This window comes from Bactrocera neohumeralis, chromosome 5 (assembly GCF_024586455.1).
Source record: "Bactrocera neohumeralis isolate Rockhampton chromosome 5, APGP_CSIRO_Bneo_wtdbg2-racon-allhic-juicebox.fasta_v2, whole genome shotgun sequence".
Lineage (NCBI taxonomy): Eukaryota > Metazoa > Arthropoda > Insecta > Diptera > Tephritidae > Bactrocera > Bactrocera neohumeralis.
The window spans coordinates 59,420,301-59,447,688 of record NC_065922.1 but is presented as its reverse complement, the minus strand read 5'-3'; the positions used below and the strand labels follow the sequence as shown (position 1 = coordinate 59,447,688).

The 27,388-nt window shown below is 35.9% G+C and overlaps 2 protein-coding genes across 8 annotated transcripts in view; both read left to right on the top strand.

Annotated features, from left to right (window-relative positions):
* Positions 1-20,212, top strand: part of LOC126760172 (inhibitory POU protein) — a 98,925-nt gene extending 78,713 nt beyond the window's left edge. The window contains exons 4-9 of one of the 6 annotated variants that reach the window (XM_050475634.1): positions 12,641-12,818; positions 12,873-13,010; positions 13,066-13,297; positions 15,776-15,993; positions 16,075-16,207; positions 19,746-20,212. In XM_050475634.1, coding sequence (XP_050331591.1) covers positions 12,641-12,818; positions 12,873-13,010; positions 13,066-13,297; positions 15,776-15,965 — 738 coding nt within the window. In that variant the 3' untranslated portion in view covers positions 15,966-15,993; positions 16,075-16,207; positions 19,746-20,212. Of the gene's footprint in view, positions 1-12,640; positions 12,819-12,872; positions 13,011-13,065; positions 13,298-15,593; positions 16,208-19,745 lie in introns of those variants that run through there. The other 5 variants (XM_050475635.1, XM_050475631.1, XM_050475633.1 and 2 more) reach the window with 5 other exon arrangements.
* Positions 20,213-21,978: 1,766 nt separating this feature from the next.
* On the top strand, positions 21,979-26,568 carry LOC126760169 (uncharacterized). 2 transcript variants are annotated; one of them, XM_050475629.1, is made up of 2 exons: positions 21,979-24,986; positions 25,054-26,568. In XM_050475629.1, exon 1 carries the CDS (start codon positions 21,979-21,981, stop codon positions 23,209-23,211), a length of 1,233 nt encoding a protein of 410 aa, XP_050331586.1. In that variant the 3' UTR covers positions 23,212-24,986; positions 25,054-26,568. The 2 variants fall into 2 exon arrangements, with proteins under 2 accessions (XP_050331586.1, XP_050331585.1); XM_050475628.1 differs by having other exon boundaries at positions 21,979-25,197; positions 25,261-26,568.
* The last annotated feature ends 820 nt before the right edge of the window (positions 26,569-27,388 follow it).

The following is a 27,388-nucleotide window of genomic DNA, read 5'->3' as shown; positions in this document are numbered from 1 at the left end:
TAAACGCTAACATGCTATGTATGTTTGTAATTAAGCCCGCTAATCTGTATAATTACATTTATACCTTTGTAATAATGTGATAAGCGTACAAGCTGATTGCAGTTGTTGTCTTCTAATATTTCGCAAGGAACTAATGTTGTTGTTAACATAAATCAAAGTATGAAGTATATAAGGAAAAAAATAATTTTTTATCAGTTTCTGTTAACAAAATAAAATAGGATAGAAACATAACTCTTAAATGTTGGTTTTTAATTATCTTATTAAAATACATATTCAGTTTATATTTTATGGTTCAACCTTTATTTTTAATAACTGGTCCTTCCAACGGAGTGGAGGTCTTCCTCTTCCTCTGCTTCCCCCGGTGGGTACTGCGTTGAATACTTTCAGAGCTGGTGTGTAGCTACTGTAGCCGCTGTCTTTTAATTCGCTGAACTACATATGTAAATGTCGTCGTATATCTCATACAGCTCATCGTTCCATCGAATGCGATATTCGCCGTAGCTTTCGCAGAACCTTTCTCTCAAAAACTCGCAACGTCGACTCATCAGATGTTGTCATCGTCCATACCTCTGCACAACATAGCAGGACGGGAATGATGAGTGACTAATAGAGTTTAGTTTTTGTTCGTCGAGAGAGGACTTCTTCTCAATTGCGTACTTAGTCCGAAGTAGCACCCGTTGGCAAAAGATATTCTGCGTTGGATTTCGAGGCTACTATAGCCTCATGTTGAACATCATTGGTGATATCACCAATAATTTCTCGTTAATTCTCAAAAAGCTTAATAAGGTAGAATAGCAAAACAAATTCCAAAGCACGCCTATATCAGTTGAATGTAGTTTCGGAAAAATAATTATTACCGCGATATATGTATGTATAGCCCACCTAGACACAATATCAAAATGGATTTGCGAACAGAACTTATACTGAAACACCATGGGAAGCTCATCATGGGTAGTGACCTGACCTGATCGACTTTTTCATTGCTCGACAAATATCTAAGACTTTTATTACCTTGGAAAATGGATTGGACTTAAATTCGGACCATTCGCCAGTATATCTAATCCTAAATGGCCATCTAAAAGAAATCGACATACCACCTTATCTTTCTAATGGACATACGGATTGGGAGCATTTCAAACAGTGGCATAGCTACAACTTCGGGCGCCCGGGGCCAATGATGTTCTGCCGCCCCCCTTTATCTACCTACCTACAAGTTTTATGAGGTGAAAGTGAATTTTTACAAAATATCTTCGATATTAAGTATATAAAATTTAGGAACTAGAAGCCACGCAAATACTGAAGTTCCAAAATTCTCACAATACGGTTTTTGAGGAAATTGATAGTAAATTTACAAGACATCTTATTAAAAGCTGTAGAAAAACCCCATTTCCGCCCTATATCTTGTACACTTTTGACACAATTTACAGGAATTTTTGCCCGAATTGGAGTTTTTAAAGACCATTTTTGAAAATTTGAAGAAATAAAAGTATTTGTTACATTCAATGCATAGGGTAACTGTGAGAGGACACGTCGCGACTACAGAGTAAAAATAAAGATACTGTTTTTTGTCACTCCCACGACGCTATGTGTCGCTCTTACAGCTTGCCCTATGCTTCAACTGTGACATATCCGTTGGTTTCTCAAAATATGTTCGGTTAAAGAAACTATGGAATTTTTTGTCTGTACACGAGGCTTGTTACAAATGTTTCTTGAAAATGGATCTTTAAGTTGTATCACTATTAAGAAGGATATAAGACAAAAGATATAAGACAAATTCAAAGATTGAAGAATATTCGAGTAAAAATTAATATTTTTCATTGTTATTCAGATTATTACATTGTGAGTGTACAACTCTTTTTCTTTTATAATAAATTTTGTAAAAAAATTTGTTGAAGTATTTTTCTGAATATTAAAAACCAGGGAAGATCGTTGCCGCCCCCAAGACGTTGCGCCCGGGACGCAAACGGATCCTGAGCTATAAGCGATGAAGAAAGAGATAAGAGAAACTAACTAAAACGTGTACAAGTCTTGCGTTCCATGATACTTTACCGCAGCTGGAAGATTCGCATTACGTAGGTAAAATCCAACCAGAAATAAAGAAGTGGAAAATATCATAAAAAGTAGATTTAAACCAAAAAAGGCTCCCGGCTTCGACTTGGTGACTGCTAATGTATTAAAAAATCCAACGCGAAAAGCAATAGCAAAGCATACGATGATAACACCGGTCAACACGATTTTTGGGTCTGACATCTACATGTTAAATTTTAGTTTCTCCTATGACAAAAATAAGGGAAAAAATTGTTTTCCGGTTAAAGTTTGCTTTCGTAGAAATTAGAGCAATTTTTCGATTTTTAAGCAGAAATTACTGATTTTTATATTTTTTCTACATATCGCTCATTTGCTGCAAGACCGGCATAAGTCAAAAAAATCGATTTGCCAGAAAACGCGTTAAAAGTTTTCAACTGACTCCAACCTTACACGGAAGACAGGAATCATATTCTCTTCTCAAGCGGAGCATATAAGAGGTATTCATATGAATTTTTCACTCAACATGAAGTATGATATAACGAACAATTCTGCATCCTTAACTCAAAAATCACGTTTTTTGAGTTATGACGACGTTGCAGCAAATGAGCGATATCACTATAGATTATAATTAGAAAACTTTTTTTTTTTGGATACAAGAGTCGTTTTTATTCAAGATGTGTGATAAACAATAATATATATATATAAAATTAAGTGGCAAAACTTCCTGTTCGCATACTCCTCCTAGACGGCTTGCCCGATTTCAATGAAATTTTCAGGGGTGATTGGGGTCTGTTTGGAGGGTGCACATAAGAAATTTAAGGTGTGTATCATTGCATGTTTTGCAAAAAACAAAAACAAAATAATAATACATCCCGCCTATACAAATTCTCATGAAATTCTTATTGTTTCGTAAGTGCTTCCATGCGGTTTGCAAATACACTGTTGGTGGGTCTTATTGTATATGCGTGTGTGGGTAAAATACATAGTTTAAGATGTAGTTTTAGGTTAATTTTTCAATTTTTATTTATGTACTTCAAATATGCATACTCTAGCACGACCACAGGGGAAAACACTAATTACCTTTTTCGAGTTGTGTGAAAACGATGAATTTGCAAGAACATTGCTATATTCCGAAATACCACAATATTTCACTTGGAATCCATCATCGAAAACATTTCAACGACGAAAGCAAGGAGAGCGTGTTGACGGTTATCCAAATACCCGTAAACCCGATGCCATAAGACGCATTTACACCATCCATCCGAACAACGTCGAATGTTTCTATTTGCATCTGCTATTAGTCAACGTGCGCGGACCAAGATCATTTGATGATTTGAAACGGTCAGTTGTGTGCGACGTATCGTGACAATGTCCGCGATTGCATTTGTTAGAAGATGATATGCATTGGGACACCGCACTTCATGACGCATCACTCACATCTCATCCAAAACAAATACGCGTACTATTCGCCATAATAATATCTACATGCATTCCGTCAAATCCGCAAGAACTGTGGAATAAGTACAAATACTTCATGACCGAGGACTTATTAATTTTGGCGCGTAATCGAGCATCGGACGCAGACTTGCTATATACATTACAAATGTATAATGATGCTTTGATATTGGTTGAAGATCTGTGCTTTACAATTGCGAATAAGGCATTAGCGCAACTTGGCATAACTGCGCCCAATCGTTCAGCGATTGATATGCTTGACCATGAGCTTCAATGTGAACAACAATACGATTGCAATGAATTGCGTGCTTTCATACAAGCTAACATTACCTAATTGAATATTCAGCAGAAAAATGCTTATGATAAGATTATACGAGCGGTTGACAATAACGCCGGTGGATTCTACTTTCTGGATGCGCCCGGTGGTACAGGGAAAACGTTTCTGATCTCTTTGATTCTTGCTACTATACGGTCACAGCAGAAAATTGCGCTGGCAATTGCTTCGTCAGGCATCGCTGCTACTCTACTTGATGGCGGCCGAACAGCACATTCTGCATTGAAATTACCGTTGAACATCCAAGTCGTTGAAACACCAACGTGCAACATATCGAGGAATTCAACAATGGCAAAAGTTTTGCGAGGAGCTGGAATAGTTCTATGGGATGAGTGCCCAATGGCTAACAAAAAGTCATTAGAAGCATTCAATAGAACAATGCAAGATTTACGCCAAAAGCAACAACTTTTTGGCGGAGCATTAGTCTTTTTATCCGGCGATTTTCGGCAACTTTGTCAGTCATTCCTCGATCAACTCCTGCCGACGAAATAAACGCATGTTTAAAATCGTCAGTTTTGTGGAGACATGTTCAAAGGCTGACTCTTACCATCAACATGCGAGTCCAATTGCAAAATGATCGATCCGCAGCGGCGTTTTCGAAGCAGTTGTTGGATATTGGCGAAGGCAAAATAGAATCGATGATACCGGTTTGATCACATTGCCGAACAACTTTTGTACACTTTTACAATCGAAAGATGAATTGATTGAAAGTGTATTTCCGAATATTGTTTAACACTATCAACGCCACCATTATTTAAGTGAACGCGCAATATTGGCACCGAAAAATGTACACGTCAACGAAATCAATTTTGCCATTCAAGAAAAACTGCCAGGAGAAGCTACAACATATATGTACATCGATTGATAGCGTTTTAAATCAAGATGAAGTAGTCAATTATCCAACTGAATTCTTGAATTCTTTGGATCCCCCCGGTCTGCCACCGCATCGTTTGGTCCTGAAAGTCGGTTTACCCATTATGCTTCTACGAAATCTGAAGCCACCGACTTTGTGTAATGGCACAAGACTTTCAGTCAAAAATTGTGGCCAAATTTGATTGAAGCAACAATACTAAATGGCAAGGCAGCAGGTGAAGTTGTACTCTTACCACGCATTCCCATGATTCCAACGGACATGTCGTTTGAATTTAAGCGCTTGCAGTTCCCAGTACGTCTTGCCTTTGCGATGACCATCAACAAATCGCAAGGCCAAACGTTTCAAGTGTGCGGCGTCAATTTGGAAGAACCGTGCTTCTCCCATGGCCAATTGCTCGAGAGTGGGAACACCAAGGTGCTTATTCATTTACGCGCTAGGTGGAAAAACCAAAAATGTGTTTACCAATATGTTTAATAAATGTTTTATAAATAAGTAACAGTTTTACAACAATAAATAAAACTCAAAGTAAAAACCCTTAAGAGTTTTAATCGATTTAGGTGTTGCTAAACGCACAGGGTAACAGCTGGTATATTATATAAATGTAAAATAACAAGAAATTACTGTCTAAAAGTGAATATTTTTTGTATTTCTTTTATGCTCATATGAGCTCTCTCATATTAAACCCCAATATCATTTTGATTACTGACTTTTAGGTTAAAATAGGCTTCATAGGATGCGCAAAGTTTCAAATTAGTTGATAAAGCAAATTTTCTACTTTTAACTTTAATAAATCAACATCATTTTTGCACTGACTTGATGCCATATTATATCTGCAATAACGCTGTAACTAAACTAGTATAATAAAAAAACATTTTTATTATTTTTATTGAGTTTTACTATTAAAATAACTTACAAAAAAGTAAAAAAAAATTTAAAAGTGCACACTTTTACTTTTTCTTTTATGTTCATAGGTACTAGGGTGGGTCGATTCCGGACTTTTTTCGATTCGGGATTTCTAATAGTGCGGAAAAGTTGCCTTAGTACTTCCTGATTCCAATGCAACTTTTTGTTTTGAGATCGGATTCATCTTCTTTTTTTTTTTGTTTTGTGATACTCCGTTCACAATGCCATATGGAAAAGCAGTTTTGCGACAAAACGAAGTGCTCGAAAAAATGTCAAAAATAATGTCTGAGCCCTTGATTCCAAATAAACGATGCATAAATCCTTTTCAAAAGGGAGTAATTATTTCCACAACGTCTCTCAAGCTATTACTTGAGTACCTACATGGAAACTTTGGGATGGAATATATTTTAACGCAGCGCCTGAATCAAGACATCTTGGAGCATTTTTTTGGCGCTATGAGAAGGGTTGGGGGCAATATGACCATCCGACACCGCTACATTTTAAATATCGACTTCGAAAATATATGTTTGGTAGATATATTTAAATGATCCTTTAAAGTGTTTTTATTTAATTTGTGTTTTTTTTTTTTGTAGCACGGAACACCGAAAGTTTAAGCTCAACATTGAACGTACAAGAGGACGATGCAAAGTGGCTGACACTATATCCGGAGACGGAATATTTTTTAGAAGATGAGATATATATACATGAAGAACACTTTTTAAGTAAAGAGCTTGACAAAATTAATAATCAAAATTTAAGTAGTACAAGTTTGGGTTCATTTTATGAAGATGGACTGGAATATTTGGGTGGTTTTTTAATACACAAATTAAATTTAGGTGACAGAATTTCAACTGATAGTACATGGACATGGGTAGACCAGCGAGGGGGGACAGGACTTAAAAAACCAAAATATTTAGACCAGTTAAAACTTTTAGAAGACGTGTTTATAAATGTGAATAACGACACATTTGCAGTGACAGAAATTTGGTAGACATACTTTTTGTAAATGCAAAGATATTGCTCTTGAGGATAATGTCAAGAAATTGTTTTTTAGGTGCAGGATACATTTTCGAATCAAGCATTTGAACAAAAATTTGAAAAATAAACAGTTGCATCAAAAATATCACAACGACAAAAAAATGTTTTATACACTTACTTGAAAATACAATATTAGAAACAAAACTACTCATTTAATTTTTGATATATGCTTTGGAATGAACTATATGAAAGAATTATAATAACTATTATAATTTAAAGAGTCGCATAAACATCTGTATACAGTTTCTAATAGTTTGGCGGGGTACTGGTTACGACGTATATATATAGTTACAATAAAATTTGTGAATAATGTTGCATTTATACACGTATGTAATTGTTTGTAAAATAAATATGAATTCATTATAACGTTGAGAACAAATAAATTGGTTGTATCTATTTCTATTACGTTTATATTTATCATATATATGTATGTAAAGCAAGTGGCTTCATATTGATCAAGATCAAAAAAAAAACACACGGGTTAATATAAACAAATACATGAATTGTTTACTATTTTATTGTCAAATAAGGGTAAGTCAAATACTTAGTTCACTTTGTTAAATACACTTTGCTTATAGGTTCATGTTTATTCAGATTTGAAAATTGTGTTTCAATATCTCAAGTGGTTTTCTTTTTATACGGTTTTTTGCTTCTCCTGTAAACCTACGAAAAGTGATGTTACGTTATTTTGCATTTCAGGTGAAGATATATTTTATTGTTGTATTGTTAATTTTTCTTTAGTGTACTAATCTTAATTAATCAAAATTAATTTCTACATTTCCTGTAAATAATACCCAATTAGTATATAGTGCACTCGCGAAAACTCGAACTGATGAAAACCATGCGTGTTCGAGTTAAAGACTTGTTCGAGTCTTCGAATGTTATGCATTTTGATTTATTTATTCGTTTAACAGTTTTTATACTTACAACAGTTCTATTTTTCTTGCAATTGAACGATCTTCAGACTTTAATTCATCTTCATTTGGATGCGAAGATGCGTTGTCAAGAAGTGGTAAGGTAGGTAGGTATGAGTGCAGCCCTATCGGGCTCAATTAGCACTTGATGTGCCATTTTGATACACTTTTCGTAGAACCTCCTGTATCTGCTATTACGTTTCACCTTCTCTCTCAAACCATTTTGAGGTTTCGATGAAACTACTTATGTATGTCCGATATGCTTTTGGTGGAAATCCATTCAAGGTTTGGTGCTTGGTGGATTCCGAGTGTTTTGTGTCGGATCTGTGCTAGAGCTGGGCATTCGCAGAGAAAGTGGAAGATTGTTTCCTTGTTCCCTGCTACTCCGCAGCCACGGCAGATGTCGTTGTAGGGCAATCCCATTTTGGACGCATGTTCCCCAAATGGCCAGTGCCCTGTTGTGGTAGCTGTTATTCTGTTTACCTTTTATTGACCTATTTAATAAGTCATTGGTTCTTTTCCTGTCATATGTCGGCCATAATTGTTTAGTTATGACGCATTTTGTAATGTTTTTCCACCTGTTGTTTGCAATTTGCTGAAATTGTCTATTGATCTCTCCTTTTATCGATCCTAGCGGGCTTGGTATTAGCTCCGCCTTGGATTCATTGAGGAAAGCTCCTGCCTTTGCCAACTCGTCTGCTTTTTCGTTACCGAAAATGTTCCTGTGGCCGGGAACCCAGATCAAGTTTAGCTGGAGCTTGTCTTTTATTGAGCTTAGTGCTCTCTTGCAGTTGTGAACTGTACTGGAATTTGTCATGGGTGAAGACAATGCCAGGAGGGCCGCCTGGCTGTCCGTAAATATAGTTGCTTTATGTATATTCCCGTGGTTTTCTAATAGAACTTCGCAGGCTTTTTCTATGCCTAGTACTTCTGCTTGGAAGATGCTAGCCGAGTTCGGTAGACGTTTAGAGAGAGATATGCCTAGATCAGCGGAGAATGCCTCCGTGCCTACTCCACAGTCCATTTTGGACCCGTCGGTATAGATTGAGGTGGTATCTTCCTCTACCATTGAACCTCTTCTCCATTCTCGTCTAGATGGTATCCTCACCTGGAAGTGTCTATTGAAATCCAGCTTTGGGAGAATGTAGTCTGATTTATTAATAGTGAACTTCTTTAGAATTACACTATGTCCGTAGTTCTGCTGATTCCAACCTCCCAATTCTTTTATTCTTATCGCCGCAATAGCTGCTGTTTTGTGAATAAAAATGTCCATTGGTAGTTGATGCAGGATCACATTGAGCGCATCAGTCGGACATGACCTGATTGCACCCGTAACACCCGCACATGCTGCTCTTTGTATTCCATTTAATTTTCTAATATTGTATTGTTTGTTTAGCGCTGGCCACCATACCAGAGCTCCATATGTAAGTATAGGTCTTATGACAGCCGTATACATCCACATCATTATACTTGGTTTAAGGCCCAAATTCTTGTTGACGATTTTCGTACAAGTATAGTAGGCCATGTATGCTTTGTTTATTCTTTTTTCTATAAGAAAAAAGAAGTGGTAAAGTCTTTTGATACAATCCGATCTCTTTCAAATATGATTTCACCTAGTTAAAGAATATAATTGTCAGAGGGTATTCAGTTTGTAGTGTAGTGTAGTTGCCTGTGGTACAAAGGAAAAGTGAAACCGATTTTTGAACAGAGTTGATGTCATTAAGGCTGGCTTTGTACTTTTTTTACTCCACTGGGCAGTTAAAATGTCTAAATACTCTAAGATTTTTTGCTTTTCCAATTATAAGTAATTTAATCTTGTGTTTTCCAGTAGCATTGGCAAACGCCAAAAATGTAGTACGCTGTTTCTCAGATTTATTTGGCGTATTCTGTTTTTATTTCCTGAATTTTTGCTTGTAGCTTAGTTTCGAACTACTCGACAAGTTCCGGTCGCGAAGGTAATTTTTCCACTGGAATTAAAATGAGGCGTTTCCATGGCGTTTTTTAAATTTTGAAGCCTTCCATCGCTGTCCTTGCTTAACTCAGCATAAAACTCCTTAGCTTTGTTTTAATAAATCTGTTGATCGGCTAATGCTTGCTGCGTTGTAATAAAAACAATTTGTAAAGCGCCTTTTCCATTTTCGGAAGATCTGAAACACGGAGCGTTTTACGTTTTCTAGGGCCAGATAACACATTCGTTTTTCTTTTTTACGATTCCACAAATTGTGAACATAGCAATATTTACTTTTTGGGATAGATCTTTAACACTTTCACCATTTTTGTTAGTGTTTTAGAGTCATCATATTTTGTTCGAGTTTTAAAATAGCCAATGGAGACGAAAAAATGCTCAAGTTTCCGAACGATCGAATTATCGTGTTCGAGTTTAGCGAGTGCACGGTAGTTCAATACTCATATAGTAATGGTCGTACAAATGCATATTGTACTTCTCCAATTACTACAAATTGCTAAATATAGGAGTTATAGTTATTTTTTATTCTCAGTATATCATTATAAGTCTATAAGTTTGCCTAGTTATACGAAAAACATTTTTTAATAACTAATTGTGTGAGGAAATATCCGATTTACGAAACTCCGTTTTACGTGAACTCGGAAATAGGGGGTTTTTCATTTTGATTGCCGTCCACATCGGCTCTATCTCTCTGCGCCCTCTCAGTGTTTACTTTGCGACAGGTTTGAACGTGGAACACGTGTCCTATTATGTTATCTAATAGCCCTGACAGACGAGAAAAATGAATGTGCCTTAAGCAACGCTAATGCGCATTGCAATTTTATGGTGACAGATGACAGACTTGTGCATTTAGACAGCTGATAGTGAAATTTGTTTATTTATTAAAAAAAAGTGAAATAAAAGTGAGCGAAAAAGTTAAGAATGTTGGAAAAATGGATAGCAAACTGTGCGATGTTTATTTTCTGCCATCTAAAAACATTAAAATTTGTTTTTGTTAATATAATTGCACATAATTTAATTAGCAACATAAAAACTGTTTACCTCTGAAGCTGTAAACGCAAACAAGGCAGCAGATTTCAAGCGACATCTGTCAAACAATAGCGGAAACTACCAATTTTTGAGCAATGTTGCCTACTCAAATTTAGTAAATTCAGCTAAATGCACGGAATTCTTGTGCATTACATACTTGCATTAACATGGGCCAAATGTGCAAGTAAATGTTAATTAAGCTCGCTAATGCATATTAGCGCTGTCGTCTGTCAGGGCTATTAAAGAACGAAAAATTAGTCATTTGAGCCTAACAAGAAAAGAAAAACACTGTCTTTGGAATGCAAACTGAATATAAGCAATTCAATCTTTTAGATGCAGGGAGAGTTATTTGACAATCTTTCAGGTTTGTGGTTTTACAAAAAACTTTGAATGTCTAAAAGAAACTGTGTCCATTGATTTCACCACTGAAACCCAAGCAGAATCAGTGGAGGAGGCTACGAGGAAATTTTGCGTGAGAAGAAGAAATACTTAACTCGTAGTAATGTTGTAGAATGTATGTTGTATACCAGACTTGAGTGGACATTGACGAGCAAAAAGTGACGAGGAATAGGCTTATTGTTTCGCAATGAGAATGCCTAGAAAAGGTATATCAACCTAATTTTCCAAAGAACAACTTTAAGCTGTCAATCTTACCCAACACAGAAAACGAGCCGCTCGAGTCTTTTAAGACTTCAACTTCTGAAATTATTACGATCCTACATGAACTTAACCTAAATAGTCGCCAGGACATGATAATATTACCTAATTGAGTTACCAAAGAATGCTGTGTACGACGCCTTTGCTCTTCTATGCAATTCTGAGTTTCGGACAATATCCAATTTCATGGAAAAAGTCGCAGATTATCTTGATAGATAAGCCTGGGAAAGACTTCAGTCTTCTTTCTAAAATAATTGAAAAAGTTTTACTCTCAAAGATATCTCATTTCTTCCACGAATATAATATAATACTAATAAAATTCGGGTTTCGTGAAAAACATAGCAAGATAGAGTAAGTAAATAGTAAGAATAAGTTAATTATCACCGATTTCTAAGTGTCGTTTCGCTCATTTTTAATTTTTTTCATTGTATTCGGTAATTTTTGGTGAAATTAAACTGCGATTCCATTTGATTCTTTCACTTTCCAGTATACAAATCAAGAAATAATTAAAATAACGGCATAAAATTTTGTGCTATTAATTCCTTTAAAGTATGTCACCTGATGACCAAAAATGTCCCAAAATTCAACAAAACTGCTCAAGCCCCAAATACCGGAAATATTGACTCCAGTACCTATAGTTGACATTTGACCGAAAATATCGGTCAATGCATAGGATACACAATTCAGAGAGAATCCTTTCCTGGCAATAGTATCACTGTGTATTAAAAATGGGTTGAATCGGGTAAATACTTACCGAACTTCCGGTTGACTTTTTGCACAATATTTAATTTATCTCAGTGAAAATTACAAAGCGTATTTTACTCATAACATTGTAACTGTGTGTATCAAAAATGGGTTCAATCGCGTCAATACTTACCTGAACTCCCATATACATACCTAATATAAAGATTTTCGAACTTCCGGGTGACTTTATGCTCAATATTTAATTTATCTCAGTGAAAATTACAAAGCGTATTTTACTAATAACATTGCATCTTTGTGCCTAAAATATATAAAATTGGGTACCTTAATCAAACCCTGGAAACATTTTTAGTACCTGGCATGATAATAGTTAATAGATAAAATCGTCGATACTACCAACTCCCATATACTACATATAATGATTTTCGTTTTTCTAACAAACCTTATGCCGAATATGTTGATCAGTGTATGAGTTATATATAGTATATGTGTATAAAAAATTGCTTGGTTTCCGATTCTCTGTTTGGGATTTTATACGTTAAGGTATTTCCCTGGCTTTGATTCCTGCAAGTTGAAAGAGTATAAAATGTTTGATTACACCCGAACTTAGCCCTTCCTTACTTCTAAAATATTCTTTCTTAACCGTTTGAAAATTATAAACGAATTTAACGTTCATTGTTAAAGTAAACTATTAATGTTGGTATTTATGTGAATAAATGGTTTTACTTTTACTTTTTCAGATGCATCATACGATGGATCAATTGGATATGTTGGACCCTACGGGGCCAATGACAACGTTAGCGCCCATGTCAGACACATCATTAACGCCGACTCATCAGCATTTACATGGGTCGTATCATAGTATGAACCATATGATGAGTCATCACCACCCTGGCAGTTTAAGTGGCCACTCTACAAGTAATTCGTAAATATATAACCACAACGTGTCAGCTTTAAGTTTTATATTTTCAGATCATGGGCATTCTGCAGTACATCATCCTGTTATATCTGCAGCGGTGGCTGCGGCTGGACTTCATCCCGACACTGACACGGATCCTAGAGAATTGGAAGCATTCGCAGAAAGATTTAAACAACGACGAATAAAGTTAGGTAATGGCTGCTTAAATTCTGCTGCTAACATCAACTCAACCCTATTTTGCTGTAGGCGTTACGCAGGCTGATGTAGGTAAAGCTTTAGCAAATCTAAAATTACCAGGAGTTGGGGCGCTTTCTCAAAGTACAATTTGCCGATTTGAAAGTCTTACATTGTCACACAACAATATGATTGCATTGAAACCAATCCTACAGGCATGGCTGGAAGAAGCGGAGGCGCAAGCAAAAAACAAACGAAGAGATCCAGACGCCCCCAGTGTACTTCCAGCTGGTGAAAAGAAAAGGTAGACAACGTTTTGGTTAATGGAAACATTACATTATAACTTACATGAAATATAAATCAACAACTCTGTACATTAGGTTAGTGCCTTAACGCCAAAAAGTCTCGTGTACACTAAGTTTCTTGTACGTTATTTTCATAAATGTACATATGTATGTATGTGGGTATTTTGAATTAGTGAATAGCATAGCAGTACAAAAATCTACTTGCAAATATATTTTTTTATTTTGGCGCACGGTTTCAGTACTAAAGCTAAAAAGTTTGTATCTAAAATAATCCTTTTTTAAAAAAGATTTCCGATACCATTTTTATTTGAGGTCTGAGATTAAATTAAAAATACTCTTAATAGGCAGCGGATCCAAGTTTTATCTATTGTTGAATATTTGTACAAGTATACAACTTTATTACGATTTAACGGTTTCGAACACTTCTTAGATTTGGTTGCACGCTCTCGCGCATTCCACTTTGCACATTTTCGTTTCATTAACATAATATCTCACACATTCATTTTGATATTCACTGATCACATAACATTATTTATCCACTACAGCGACGCTTACATTGCTTGGATGAAATTAGGAAGCAAAGCCGCATAAGAGTGTATTAATATTAATATTCGAGATTCACTTTTTATGTAGTTTCTTCAATATATCAACACTTACGTTACTCAAATGCGATACGATAACTATGATATTTAGAACAAATCTTTTGAGAGTGTGGTCTAATAATACGATAGCTAACTTTTGCGATACGAACTTCTTAGCCTGCTTTGTAGAACATAAAAAGAGATTTTTTGACAGTCGTCACATCCCTACTGAAGTAATTTTTAAAGTCATTAACAGCCTATTCGCACAGCCAAATTAATTTAGTAAATTAAGATTATAAAAGAACCCAATTTTTGCCTTTCACACAGCCGGCTACTCGATTAACGATAGGCTCGATTAGCGATCAACTGTTATATAGTATATTATTTTTCCTCTCATAAGAACTTGGCAAAAAGGAAAACAAATTGCATTTGAATGCGATTTTGCTTGCATAAACAACTAATAATATTCAACTGCATGCCGTGCAATCTAGTTACGATTATGCACTGGCTTTATTTAAAAAGGGAAAGAAAACATTTACGAAGACAGCAGCTTATTGGATTATTGCAGTGAAAAGCTACTCAAAATTAATCAGCTATATTATTAGTAAACATAGCCCAAATTACAGCATGGTGTATTCGATTGAGAAATAATGTAGTAAAATAAGATTTTTATTTCCTAAGTGAATTGATTTACACTAAAGCTTTAATTCAGCAAAGACCGATTAAATGATCAATTAGTTTCTGTGCTAAAAGGATATAAAAGGAAGAGTTCGTTAAATATCGACATCTAATAGCCTTGACAAACGGAAGCATTTAACCCTATTAACTACATGATTAATTCGGAAGTTACTACAACTATCTCTGTTCCTAAATTCAAACATAACTCTCAAATATTTAAGGAGTTAGTGGTATTTTCGTTCGCAACATTGTTAAAAACTGACAGCTGAATTCTATTGTGAATGAAACATAACCAACACTAACAATTATTTTTTTAAAAACAAACTCCACGATGAAAATGAGCTGCTTGAAATTACTTCAAATTTCAATGCTATAAACTGCTTAATTAAGTGCATAAGTAGTTATACGTATATATGTATATTATTATATGTTAGGTTGTATTTTCTATCACAGGCTAGAAAATTAAATTAGCTAAAACAACAAAAAAGTAAGACCTGTGTTCGGTTGATATCAAACATAATAACTGTGTCCCAAATTCAAGGCATAGCTTTTGTATTAACAGAGACTTTCAATATGAAACCAATTATTCCACTCCAGAAGGTCAGTGAAATTAAAATAGATGTTTCAAATAAATTTAATATATAAGCTTTGGAAGTTTTTCCCTCTCTGACGTTTCTAACAATTTTTATAAGCGGCTTTCACCATTGGCAGTAATAATAACATATTTTTTTGTGTAAGCAAAAAAATTTTATCCCCATTTTGTTTAAAAAACAATAATTTAGTATCACATAATCTCTTATCTTATCTTCTTAGAACTTGTCCTATTCATTATTAAAACATTTGAATGCAATTGTTTTGGAGCTCTCTTGGTTTACTCCATAGTAAATATACATACATATTTGTACTGTTAGAAGGAAATTAAAGAAATGTTCTAGTCCCAATACATAAAACTTTTAAGTATATATATAAGTATACATATGTATATAGGGTGCCCATCTGTTATGAAACATCTAATTTTTTATTTTTTATTTTAAAGCTGTAATTAATTTGTAAAATAAAATATTGTGTTCACTTGAGAAATGGGCTTTTCAGTATGGCATACGCGGCATTTTAACGAACCCCACTGTGGGCACCCTGTATATGACATCCTTACATTGGCAAGAAAAGCTTGAAAGTAACCACTTTGTAACAGTAATCTATATCGAGTCTTTTTTCAAGAAAAAGGACTTCCATTGCGGCGCCTGAAAAACGTTCCCTGGAAGCGTACTTTGCCGTTCAACCGAGGCCTTCTGGTGAGAAAATTGCTGCTATCGCTGAGAAATTGGACTTGAAGAAAAACGTGGTGCGTGTCTGGTTCTGCAATCAAAGGCAAAAACAAAAACGTATGAAATTTGCAGCACAACACTGACAAACAAATAATACAGCCACACAATTAGGTATAGTTAGTAGTGTTACTCCATCAATGACTGGGCATGGATCAGCGGGGTTTGGATACTGATAGTCGTTTTTTTCTGGAGACTTTTACCTGTAGATCTGCCACAACACATAGCCATGATACATATTCCTGGAGAAGAAACATTGCAATCAACTAGCGCAGTTTTGACCAATAATGCAAAATTTAACAGGGTTAATAAAATTCTTTTATTGAAGGTAAGAATAAAAATTACTTTCAATAAAAAATTAAGGTATTTGAAATAAAATTATAAAACAATTATTAATCGGTTAGTAAGTTGTGCAAAACAAAAAAAAAATTAGTTGAGCAATATTCAGATATAAAACATGATTTAGTTTGCGCGGTAAAAAAACTTTTTGCGCTCCAAACAGAATTGAAAAACTCCGTACAATGAAAATTTTTATTATACTAAATTTTTTAAAGTAAAAATAAAATAATTACATTTTAATAGTTACATGATACATGAATCAGAAAAATATGTATATTACGTTTATAGTTAATATAAACTTGTTAATATAGAAAATGAATAATTACCCTCTGTTGCAAAATTATAAGGCTGATCAAATAATGAAAGCTAAAGAGGGAAGCGAGACGCATTTGCAGGCAAAAAATGAGAGCACAGCTGACCGAGATAGGTAATGTTCGAAAAAATGCGGCGACTTACAAAAAGTTTCAAGACCGGAGCATACTCCCCCCACAACACCCACAGGTAATCTAGTGACCGATGCCCAGAGCATACTAAATTTATGGAGAGAACACTTCTCCAACCTGCTGAATGGCAATCGAAATATAACACCAGAAGATGTCGAAGCGGATTCCCCAATCGGTGACGATGGATCAGACGTCCCATTGCCTGTCCATGAAGAAGTTCGAATAGCAATAGCGAAGCACTGATATGAATATGGTCGGACGAAAGCATGCCCAACGATTGGAATTTAAGTGTGCTCTACTCAATCCACAAAAAGGTAGACCCCACAATCTGCGCCAACTACCGTGGGAAAAGCCTCCTAAACATCGCGTATAAGGTTCTATAGAGCGTATTGTGTGAAAGATTAAAGCCCACCGTCAACCAATTGTTTGGACCTTATCAATGTGGCTTTAGACGTTGAAAATCGACAACCGACCAGACATTCCCCAAGCGCCAAGTCTTGGAAAAGACCCGTAAAAAAGAATCGACCCACCACCTCTTTGTCGATTTTAAAATTGATTTTGACAGCACGAAAAGGAATCGACGCAGTAACCGCCGGTAGAAGAAGAAGAAGACCTCGACTCCGTTGGAGAGATCAGTTGGAGAGGGACCTGGCTGCACTTGGTATCTCTAATTGGCACTAAATTGCTAAAAAAAATGCGTTGTTGGTAACTCGGCCATAACCGCGTAAGCGGTGTGTACGCCATTAAAGAAGAAGTATATGCTAGTACTTCGAAAATATATTTAATATCATAACTGCACAACTTTACCTATAGATTAAGAAAGATAATGCATACAATAAGTGCTGCAAAATAATAAAACCGCTACTGCTTTCTTTCTGCGGAATTTAATGAATTTTAGTAGCTTAAGAGCCTTATGATTGAAGGTCTTAAATAATAATGTCTTTAAAATACATAAGGGAAAACCGTCAAGTAAAATAATTAAGTTGTTTTTTTTAATAAAGTAAAAGGAAGGGGTACATCCTTGGCTATGACAGCTATACGTTCTTTAACAAATAAGGCGCGCAAAGATCCCACAGAATTCAATTGAATCTGGCCAATCAAAAAAATTTTTTTAATTCGTGGCCATCGAATCTTTAGTTTGCATACTTATGTACATATATACATTGTCCTGTCCAAATATCAAAATCATTTTTGGAAGTCAAGAAAGGAACAAAACTGCTTTGGAGAATTAATATATAATCATAGCTGTTCATTCGACTAGTACAAAACTGTAATGCTTATATAATCAATACATACTTGTAGTATAAAAGAAAGTCGATTTTTCTGTCCCTATGTCACTTTGTATGCTTAAATCTTTAAAACTACGCTACACATTTTGATGGAAAATACTGTTATTTTTGAGTTTTCTAATGTGATGTCGTAAATAATTAATCTTTTTCCGCTAACATTGCAAACGCAGGCTGAACCCTACGAGATTTATCAAAATAATGTACTAAGTATTGTACCCATTGAAAAGGTCTACAGAAAACTCTGCGATGATATACACACATATGTCTATCTCATATGGATATTCCACAATAACATGTTTTTGTCATTTACTTTTTACGACAAATAATGGCTAATTTTCGGAGCGATTTTAACCAATACAGTATTAATCGTTATCCAATTAAATACCTTAAATACATTGTTGATTTAATATAGATCTATATGGCCATGTAGAGCATTTGATTTAAATGAATATTTTCTAAGATATTACATATTTAAAAATTGCGGGACGTAGCGTTTGCGGCGGTACCGGCCGGCCGGGGCCTATAAATAGCGCGTCGAAAGCCGCGGAACTCTCTAGCGAGAAATATTCAAACAGAAACGATGAAGTATATGCGTACAATTTCAAACCGATTCTTCCTCAAAAATAATACAATTGCTAAATATTTGGTATAGTAGAATAGAAATACACAGTGCAATGGATTATAACTGGCTCAGTAGTCAGTCGATGAATATTATACCACGTGCATCCCAAAGGACTAATGTCATAACCTTTCCAACCGACATTTCGTCTTTCCGCGCTTGAAGACTGGTTCATCATATGCAGTCCACTATAATGTCTGTACATTGGACTTTAGTGTGAAATTATGGAGCCAGTATTGGAGTGGAGTATTTCCATTGTCACACACCGACGTAAAAATTCGGTTTTATTACGATTAAAGAGCACTCAAACACTCCTCATAGTCAGCAATTCACTGTTTTTGTTAGATTATGAACTTGATAAATGGTAGTGGTACGATCTATGGGTCTCCCACAGTAAAGCGTCTACGAGTCCTCTAGTTTAATTATAAATTAAAGCAGTACTTTTCGAATAATAATAAATTGTTATTAAAAATAAATTATTATTTACGACTTTTAATTTAAAGGCACTCAAGTTTAAAAGATTTCATAAAATTTCGCAGAACAGAAAAAAACTAGTACAATCTTATAATTGTGAAATGGATGTTCTTTCTTACTTTTTAAAGTTGTACAGTTATTTTATCAGCTTTATAATTCTGCAGCAGAGTATTATAGTAATGAAGTAAATTTACTAACTTATACACATTACACTGTTTAAAATCAAAAATAAAGAATTTAATATCGATTGCAGAAAAGGCACAAACCCACATTTTATGAAGATGGTTTGAAAATTAAATCCATATATCTTTTTTTTTAATGATAGAACGTTTTCTATCTACATATCCAAAATTTTTAATAAAAGAGTGGACAAATAAGTCAACAATTTCATAACATATTTATTGGAAGGATATTCATATTTAAACATGAATCGAAGTACGGTGGTACGTTCCCCATAATTTCGTAGTCATCTCTCTATCTGTTTCGTAATAACTGTCAAAATTCCGGATTTCACATATACAAACATTTGTATATGAACATTAACATATTTGTGGGAGCATTTTAAGTAAATAATTATAAGTAAAAACAGATTGTTTCGAAGAATTTTCAAATGTGCAAACATTTGTATTTGCACATTAAATATTTATTAAAGAAATTTAAGCAAATAATAGTAGTTTTAAAATTTGAATTTTCTTGTTTTAGAATCTGTATTTTCGAGATGTATCCCGTAAGGACGGTACTTTACTAAACCGAAGATCCTGTGGATAATTGACGTGGTTCTTATGCTTCCTTTAAAGTAATTAATTAATAGAAATACATAATATGCAACGAATTTAGTTGTTGCCAAACAATTAGGTGTACAAAGATAAGTAGTTTTGTATTTACGTAGCATGAAATTGAATAAACAAATTGTAAAGTGTCGAACGTTATTGTAAATATATATATGTAGATACACACGTGCATATACATACATCTAAGGCCATAATTAACTATAAATAGGAAATGGTGTAAGAATTCTACATATATACTTTAATTATAAATATGTATATGAAAATTTATTTTGAATACACATTGAAATTTTTAATTTCGAATATTAGTAACATCAAATAATTGTACCGTTCTAATTTGATAGCAAGATTTGAAAGAAATAAAAATCACAAGTACTTGTATACATAATGTTATTTTTTTATACTTACATATGTATACACCCGCGGCCAAGCGTAACTCACCATTAAGAAATTTCTAGCGAACACGTGTTCTATCGCTCATTGTAACGGTACTTGTTGCGGTAATGGAATTTTTCCGTTAAGTTTTAACGAAGTGATCTTTGACTTACACAAATATAAAATATTAAAAAAAAAAATTGTATCAAAAAAGTAAAAGTAAACCAGAACTAAAAAAATGTTGGAAAGTGTTTGGGACGAGGAAATTTCAAGCAGTGTTTTGGAGAAGCTTGTTAGGTCAATGCCTGCTCGTATCGAAGCTGTAATATCCGCTAGAGGTGGACCGACGCCATATTAGATTTCCCGTTATTCTTTTTGAATATGTTGTAATTCCATTTTCAATTGAAACAAAAAATTTTGTTAAGTTATTACAAGAATTAGTAATAATGAAATCAAAGACTTGTGTGCAAATAAAAAAAGTTGTCTCAATTTAATTTTACAAATGGGCCAGATTAAAGTCAAGAGTTAACCAAATATATTCGAGCCATCGATATATTCCCCGTATTCTATTAAATCCATAAACAAGTTACCCAAAGAATGAAAAAATTGAAAATAGTGAAAAAAATCAAGTGGTAAGTTACGCTTGGCCGCGGGTGTATGTATGAAGACTAGATCATCCAACCTCTAGTTACCGCGGCTAAAGTATAAGTTAAGGTTTTATATCTCGGGTTCTGTGCACCGGTGAACTTAATTCCAATTTTGGCGATGAAGCAAAATCAGTTCTTGTTCCGGAAACTATTGATGCTTTGCGCAAACTGATATTACAAGGTTGTTATGTGACCATGTGTTGTTGGGTCCCATTTTTTCCTAATTTGTCAATCGCTCAAATCTCTTATATGTATGACATCTTGACAGATTATGAATCTTGAATTTACGCGTATGAGCTCCTAAGTAAACAACAGTCGACTGTATGTTTCCAAATGAATCGATTCCAACAAAGGTTGTTCGTGCACGAAACACTTTAAAACAAATGGGGGCCCGATTTTTAATACGCTTTTATTAGCTTCACTTGTATGTATGTATTAGGTTGACCGAAGAGAAACCGGTGATTTTTTCAAACATTTTTTTGAATTGTAGTTTTTTTACCATCCCAAGACGTCGTATATGGTCTTGTATGGTTGATTGTGGTATATTTAACTTCTCTCCAATCTCACGCTCAGTTACATGACGATCCGATTCGATTAAAGCCTTGATGACGTCATCATCAACTGCACTTGGCCGACCTGAACGGAATTTGACAAACCAACTTTGAAACTGTGTTTCTTTTAAGGCTTTGTCACCATACACATCACGTAACTTTTTAGCAACCTGAGCTGCATTGTTTCCTTTACGGAAATAATAAAGTAAATATGACGAAAATGCTTCTTTGTGGGCTCCATATTAAAATTGCCGCCAAACAAACAAATATAAAAAAAATTACGCGCGCTTTTTTTCTAAGGCAAGGTAAAAGTGGAGGGAGTTTGGAGGATGGAGTCATGTGTAGAAGTTCACGCAAGTGAGGAAAGTTCTCTGATCGCCATTCACTTGGGAGTGGCCAGAAACGATTCTTTTACACATAGCTCAAGCAGCTCACTACTTCCGGTCTTTGACCAAGTATCCTCTGGGTAGCCTAAGAACATCCGTTCGAAGGCGAGCTAAAGTGAGAAGGCGAAACATTCCCTACAAGGGTTGTGCGCTGGGCTTGGGACCCGCCACGTAAAAAAACAATACCAATGAAAACGTTGAAACAGCCTCGGATGAGAGACCCCCCTTTTGATGACGACCATGGCAAACGGAATAAGAACTACGATTTGAGGGCATGCACCTGGAATGTCCGGACACTTAATGGGGAAGGTGCCGCTGCCCAGCTGGTTGATGTCCTCGCAAAAATAAAGGCTGACATCACCGCCGTCCAAGAAATGCGATGGACGGGACAAGGACAGAGACGAGTAGGTCCTTGTGACATTTACTACAGTGGCCATACAATGGCCATGGGCAAACAAGGTATCTTTGGCACTACGGTCGGTAAATTCAGCCTCCACGACGAAACATCCCCAAATGGGTTGAGGCTGATTGACTTCGCCGGGGCCCGAAATATGGTTATCTGTAGTACTAGATTCCAGCATAAGAAGATTCATCAAGCTACCTGGCTGTCTCCGGATCGAAAAACTACCAACCAGATCGATCATGTTGTGATAGATGGAAGACACGTCCCCAGTGTTTTAGATGTGCGTGCGCTACGAGGTCCTAACATCGACTCGGACCATTATCTTGTTGCAGCTAAGATTCGCACTCGCCTCTGTGCAGCAAAAAACGCACGCCAACAAACACAAGGAAGGTTCGACGTCGAAAAGCTGCAATCACAACAGACTGCCGAACGATTTTCTACTCGGCTTGCACTCCTGCTCTCTGAGAGCACTAGTCAACAACTCGGTATAGGGGAACTGTGGGACGGCATTTCAAATTCCATACGTACAGCTGCAACCGAAACCATTGGTTTTCGGAAAGAGCAAAAGAACAGCTGGTACGACGAGGAGTGCCGTGTCGCAGCGGAGAGAAAACAGGCTGCCTACCTCGCAACGTTACGATCGACCACTACACGTGCGGGATGGGATAGATACCGAGAGTTGAAGAGGGAAGCGAGACGCATTTGCAGACAGAAGAAGAAAGAGGCCGAAATGCGTGAGTATGAAAAGCTTGATAAGCTGGCCGACAGGGGTAATGCTCGAAAATTCTACGAAAAAAAGCGGCGGCTTACAGAAGGTTTCAAGACCGGAGCATACTCTTGTAGAACCCCCAAAGGTGATCTAGTCACTGATGCCCAGAGCATAGTTAAATTATGGAGGGAACACTTCTCCAGCCTGCTGAATGGCAGTGAACGCACAACACCAGGAGAAGGAGAACCCGATTCCCCAATCGATGACGATGGAGCAGACGTTCCATTACCCGACCATGAAGAAGTTTGAATAGCAATTGCCCGCCTCAAGAACAACGAAGCGGCAGGGGCCGACGGACTACCGGCCGAGCTATTCAAACACGGCGGCGAAGAACTAATAGGGAGCATGCATCAGCTTCTTTGTAAAATATGGTCGGACGAAAGCATGCCCAACGATTGGAATTTAAGTGTGCTATGCCCAATCCATAAAAAAGGAGACCCCACAATCTGCGCCAACTACCGTGGGATAAGCCTCCTCAACATCGCATATAAGGTTCTATCGAGCGTATTGTGTGAAAGATTAAAGCCCACCGTCAACAAACTGATTGGACCTTAACAGTGTGGCTTCAGACCTGGAAAATCAACAACCGACCAGATATTCACCATGCGCCAAATCTTGGAAAAGACCCGTGAAAGGAGAATCGACACACACCACCTCTTCGTCGATTTCAAAGCTGCTTTCGACAGCACGAAAAGGAGCTGCCTTTATGCCGCGATGTCTGAATTTGGTATTCCCGCAAAACTAATATGGCTGTGTAAATTGACGTTGAACAACACGAAAAGCTCCGTCAGGATCGGGAAGGACCTCTCCGAGCCGTTCGACACCAAACGAGGTTTCAGACAAGGCGACTCCCTATCGTGCGACTTCTTCAACCTGCTCCTGGAGAAAATAGTTCGAGCTGCAGAACTAAACAGAGAAGGTACCATCTTCTATAAGAGTGTACAGCTGTTGGCGTATGCCGACGATATTGATATCATCGGCCTCAACACCCGCGCCGTTAGTTCTGCTTTCTCTAGGCTGGACAAGGAAGCACAGAAAATGGGTCTGGTAGTGAACGAGGGCAAAACGAAATATCTCCTGTCATCAAACAAACAGTCGTCACACTCGCGACTTGGCTCTCACGTCACTGTTGACAGTCATAACTTTGAAGTTGTAGATAATTTCGTCTATTTAGGAACCAGCATTAACACCACTAATAATGTCAGCCTGGAAATCCAACGCAGGATTGCTCTTGCCAACAGGTGCTACTTCGGACTGAGTAGGCAATTGAAAAGTAAAGTCCTCTCTCGACGAACAAAAGCTAAACTCTATAAGTCCCTCATAATTCCCGTCCTGCTATATGGTGCAGAGGCTTGGGCGATGACAGCAACCGATGAGTCGACGTTACGAGTTTTCGAGAGAAAAATTCTGGGAAAGATTTATGGTCCTTTGCGCATTGGCCCCGGCGAATATCGCATCCGATGGAACGATGAGCTGTACGAGATATATGACGACATTGACATAGTTCAGCGAATTAAAAGACAGCGGCTACGCTGGCTAGGTCATGTTGTCCGGATGGATGAAAACACTCCAGCTCTGAAAGTATTCGACGCAGTACCCGCCGGGGGAAGCAGAGGAAGAGGAAGACCTCCACTCCGTTGGAAGGACCAAGTGGAGAGGGACCTGGCTTCGCTTGGAATATCCAATTGGCGCCACGCAGCGAAAAGAAGAAACGACTGGCGCGCTGTTGTTTTTCTCACAATAATGCAGAAATTATTTTTCACTTTTCAGCTTGATATGTTTTAAAAGCGTATTTTTAGTTTTTTAAACTATATTTATTTCAGAAAAACTCAACATGTAATAACCGTCCACTAAAATAACACAGAACACTTAATTCCGAGTGGTACATAACAATTTTTTTTGCCAGTTGTCTTTCAAGAAACCAAGGAAACCAACCATCATATATCAAAACGTTGATTTGATAAGTCCTGACTTGGCACCAAATGACTTCTTTTTGTTGGCGTAATTAAAAAATAAACTAAGAGGTCAAGCTTTTATAAATTTGGTATAAACTAATCTTCTTATGTCCCAAACATATTGTATTTCTTTTAGAAATTCAATTGGAAAATTGACACATTTATTTTCGTCAAAAACTGCATCGATTGATTTAAATCGCCTGGAAACGATTGCTTTATTGGAGAATTTATTTCTCCAACATCTTCATTATGCCGAATACGTGATTCAATTATGATCCAAGTAATTATTTTTTATGTCTGGAAAAATAATTTCCATTAATTTATTTTTTTATACTTATTCTAGGAGTTTAATGCTTTGCATATTTGATTACAGTTCTATTCTACCATCCCAAATATCTAGCAATTGTTCGGCAAATATTTGTGCTGGTAATCACTTTGCAGTTGTCAAATATTCATACATATATGTAGATGCATATACATGCATTATTGTTACTCACTTATAAGAATTACGTAGTTGGAAAAAAATTGAGTTTGATTGTTAATACACACATTTTGTTGTGTTTAATGGCGGGACACAATGGTATGCGTAAGTTTATGACCAATCGAAGAATGCCATAATAAGAAGGCGAGAAATGACCGACAAGGTCTCCCCGAAATCATCAGACTGTGGTCCGAAGAGTTTATCGTTGCGCTTAAATCTTGTATTGTTCCGTGCAATACTTGCAACTTTTTGCGAACTCCTCACATCTAATTATAATTAAAATTTTTCGCAACACTGCAGCTATTTCGTCATCTTACTATAGGGGGATTCTCTTGCTCTTGCAAGATTGCACGACGACACAAAATGCAAAAATCCTATATCGAAATATGCAAGGCCAAGAGAGCACCCATTGCAGAATCTAGTGATACTATATATAAACTGCTGATTTATTAAAAATGACTATTGTGCATGACTATTGCGAATTAGCGCAACTTCTGCATTCATTCTTAACAAAAAACTATAACAAATCTTTATAATTTAAATAGAAAATTTAAAATCTATTTAAAACTTACCTTCCTCAACAATTCAACGGCGAAATAAGTCTTTACGTAAAACGAAAGGTGGCACACGGTTGCAATTATTTTTTTAAGTGTCATTGCACGAAAATAAACATGGGTTTTGGTCTAACATATTTTACAGCCATTGAAAATAACTTTTTGCGTGTGTTTGTTGTTGTGCCGTTGCACCGAAAGGAAAATTCTGTTATTCGTGCACCGTGCAATGGTTTTGTAAGAGCAAGAGAATCCCCCTTACATATATGTCACAAATTGCGGTTGTTTTTTATGAATATCTAATGACAACAATGTAGAATGCTGAATGTGTCATTCGCACACTACTTACTAAATTAGCTTAAAACTTGACAATGCAACTGCTTATACGATTTAGATGCCGACGATTGAAATGCCGACAAATTACCTTACACAATAATTTGTGAGAATTTTGGAAATAGTTTTAACGGTCATTAATAAACAAATAATTAACAAAAAAAAACACCTCTAAATTCAAATATAATCTATCCTATACATTAAGTTGGATGAAACTATCATTAAAATGTGTTCAGTACTTTAGATTTTCAGCGCGGACAAATAAAATTGACAAGTAAGTTTTGAAGCGAAACTTTTTATTTATCGTCCAAAATTGTCTGGTCCATGTATTACTCGTATATGTTACATACTTTTATGTAAATCAACTAACTCTTACCTCATAATCAAAATTCTTTTATTTATTACTGTTTGTCGACGTATTTAAGCAAAATGACAACTGTAGGTAAATTAACAACATACTTGTGTTCTTCTATCTATAATATAAAAATGTATTGCTAAACGCATAACTCCACATTTTTTCCTACATACCATCTATGAAAATTTTATAAAGCCTTACTTAAAAATCCGAATATCTCGAGAAGTATTAATGATAGAGATTTTGACCTCGTACCTTTTTTGTAGCAAATAAATTTTCCTTGAAGTTTGTCATGTTAATATTAAGGGCTCAAATTTTCAGGGAGTATTTTTTAAAGTATTTCCAAGAAAATTTCATGATGAGATTGAAAAAAATGAATAGGTCAAATAAAATAAAACACCCTAATATACATATGTAAAAAATATTTGTTTGTTAGTAACGGTAAGGATCGCGAACGGCTGAACCAATTTTGATGCAATTTTTAGAGGTTGTTTGCTGTGGATCTGGGAAGGTTTAGGAATACAAAAACCGTATACTTTTCATGAAGAAAAGTCGAAAAATTTGAAATTTCCAAAATGTGACTTTTTTCCAAACAATTTGAATCGTTCACTTTGGGTCGCTTGGTTTCTTTATATCGGCTATTCAAAAGGTAAATTATTGAAAATTATTCAGTGCAGTGAAACTTTATGTGTGTTTCATACAAAGTGATCAATTCCAGATTGAAATTTGTTACGCTGCCTCGAAGAGGTCG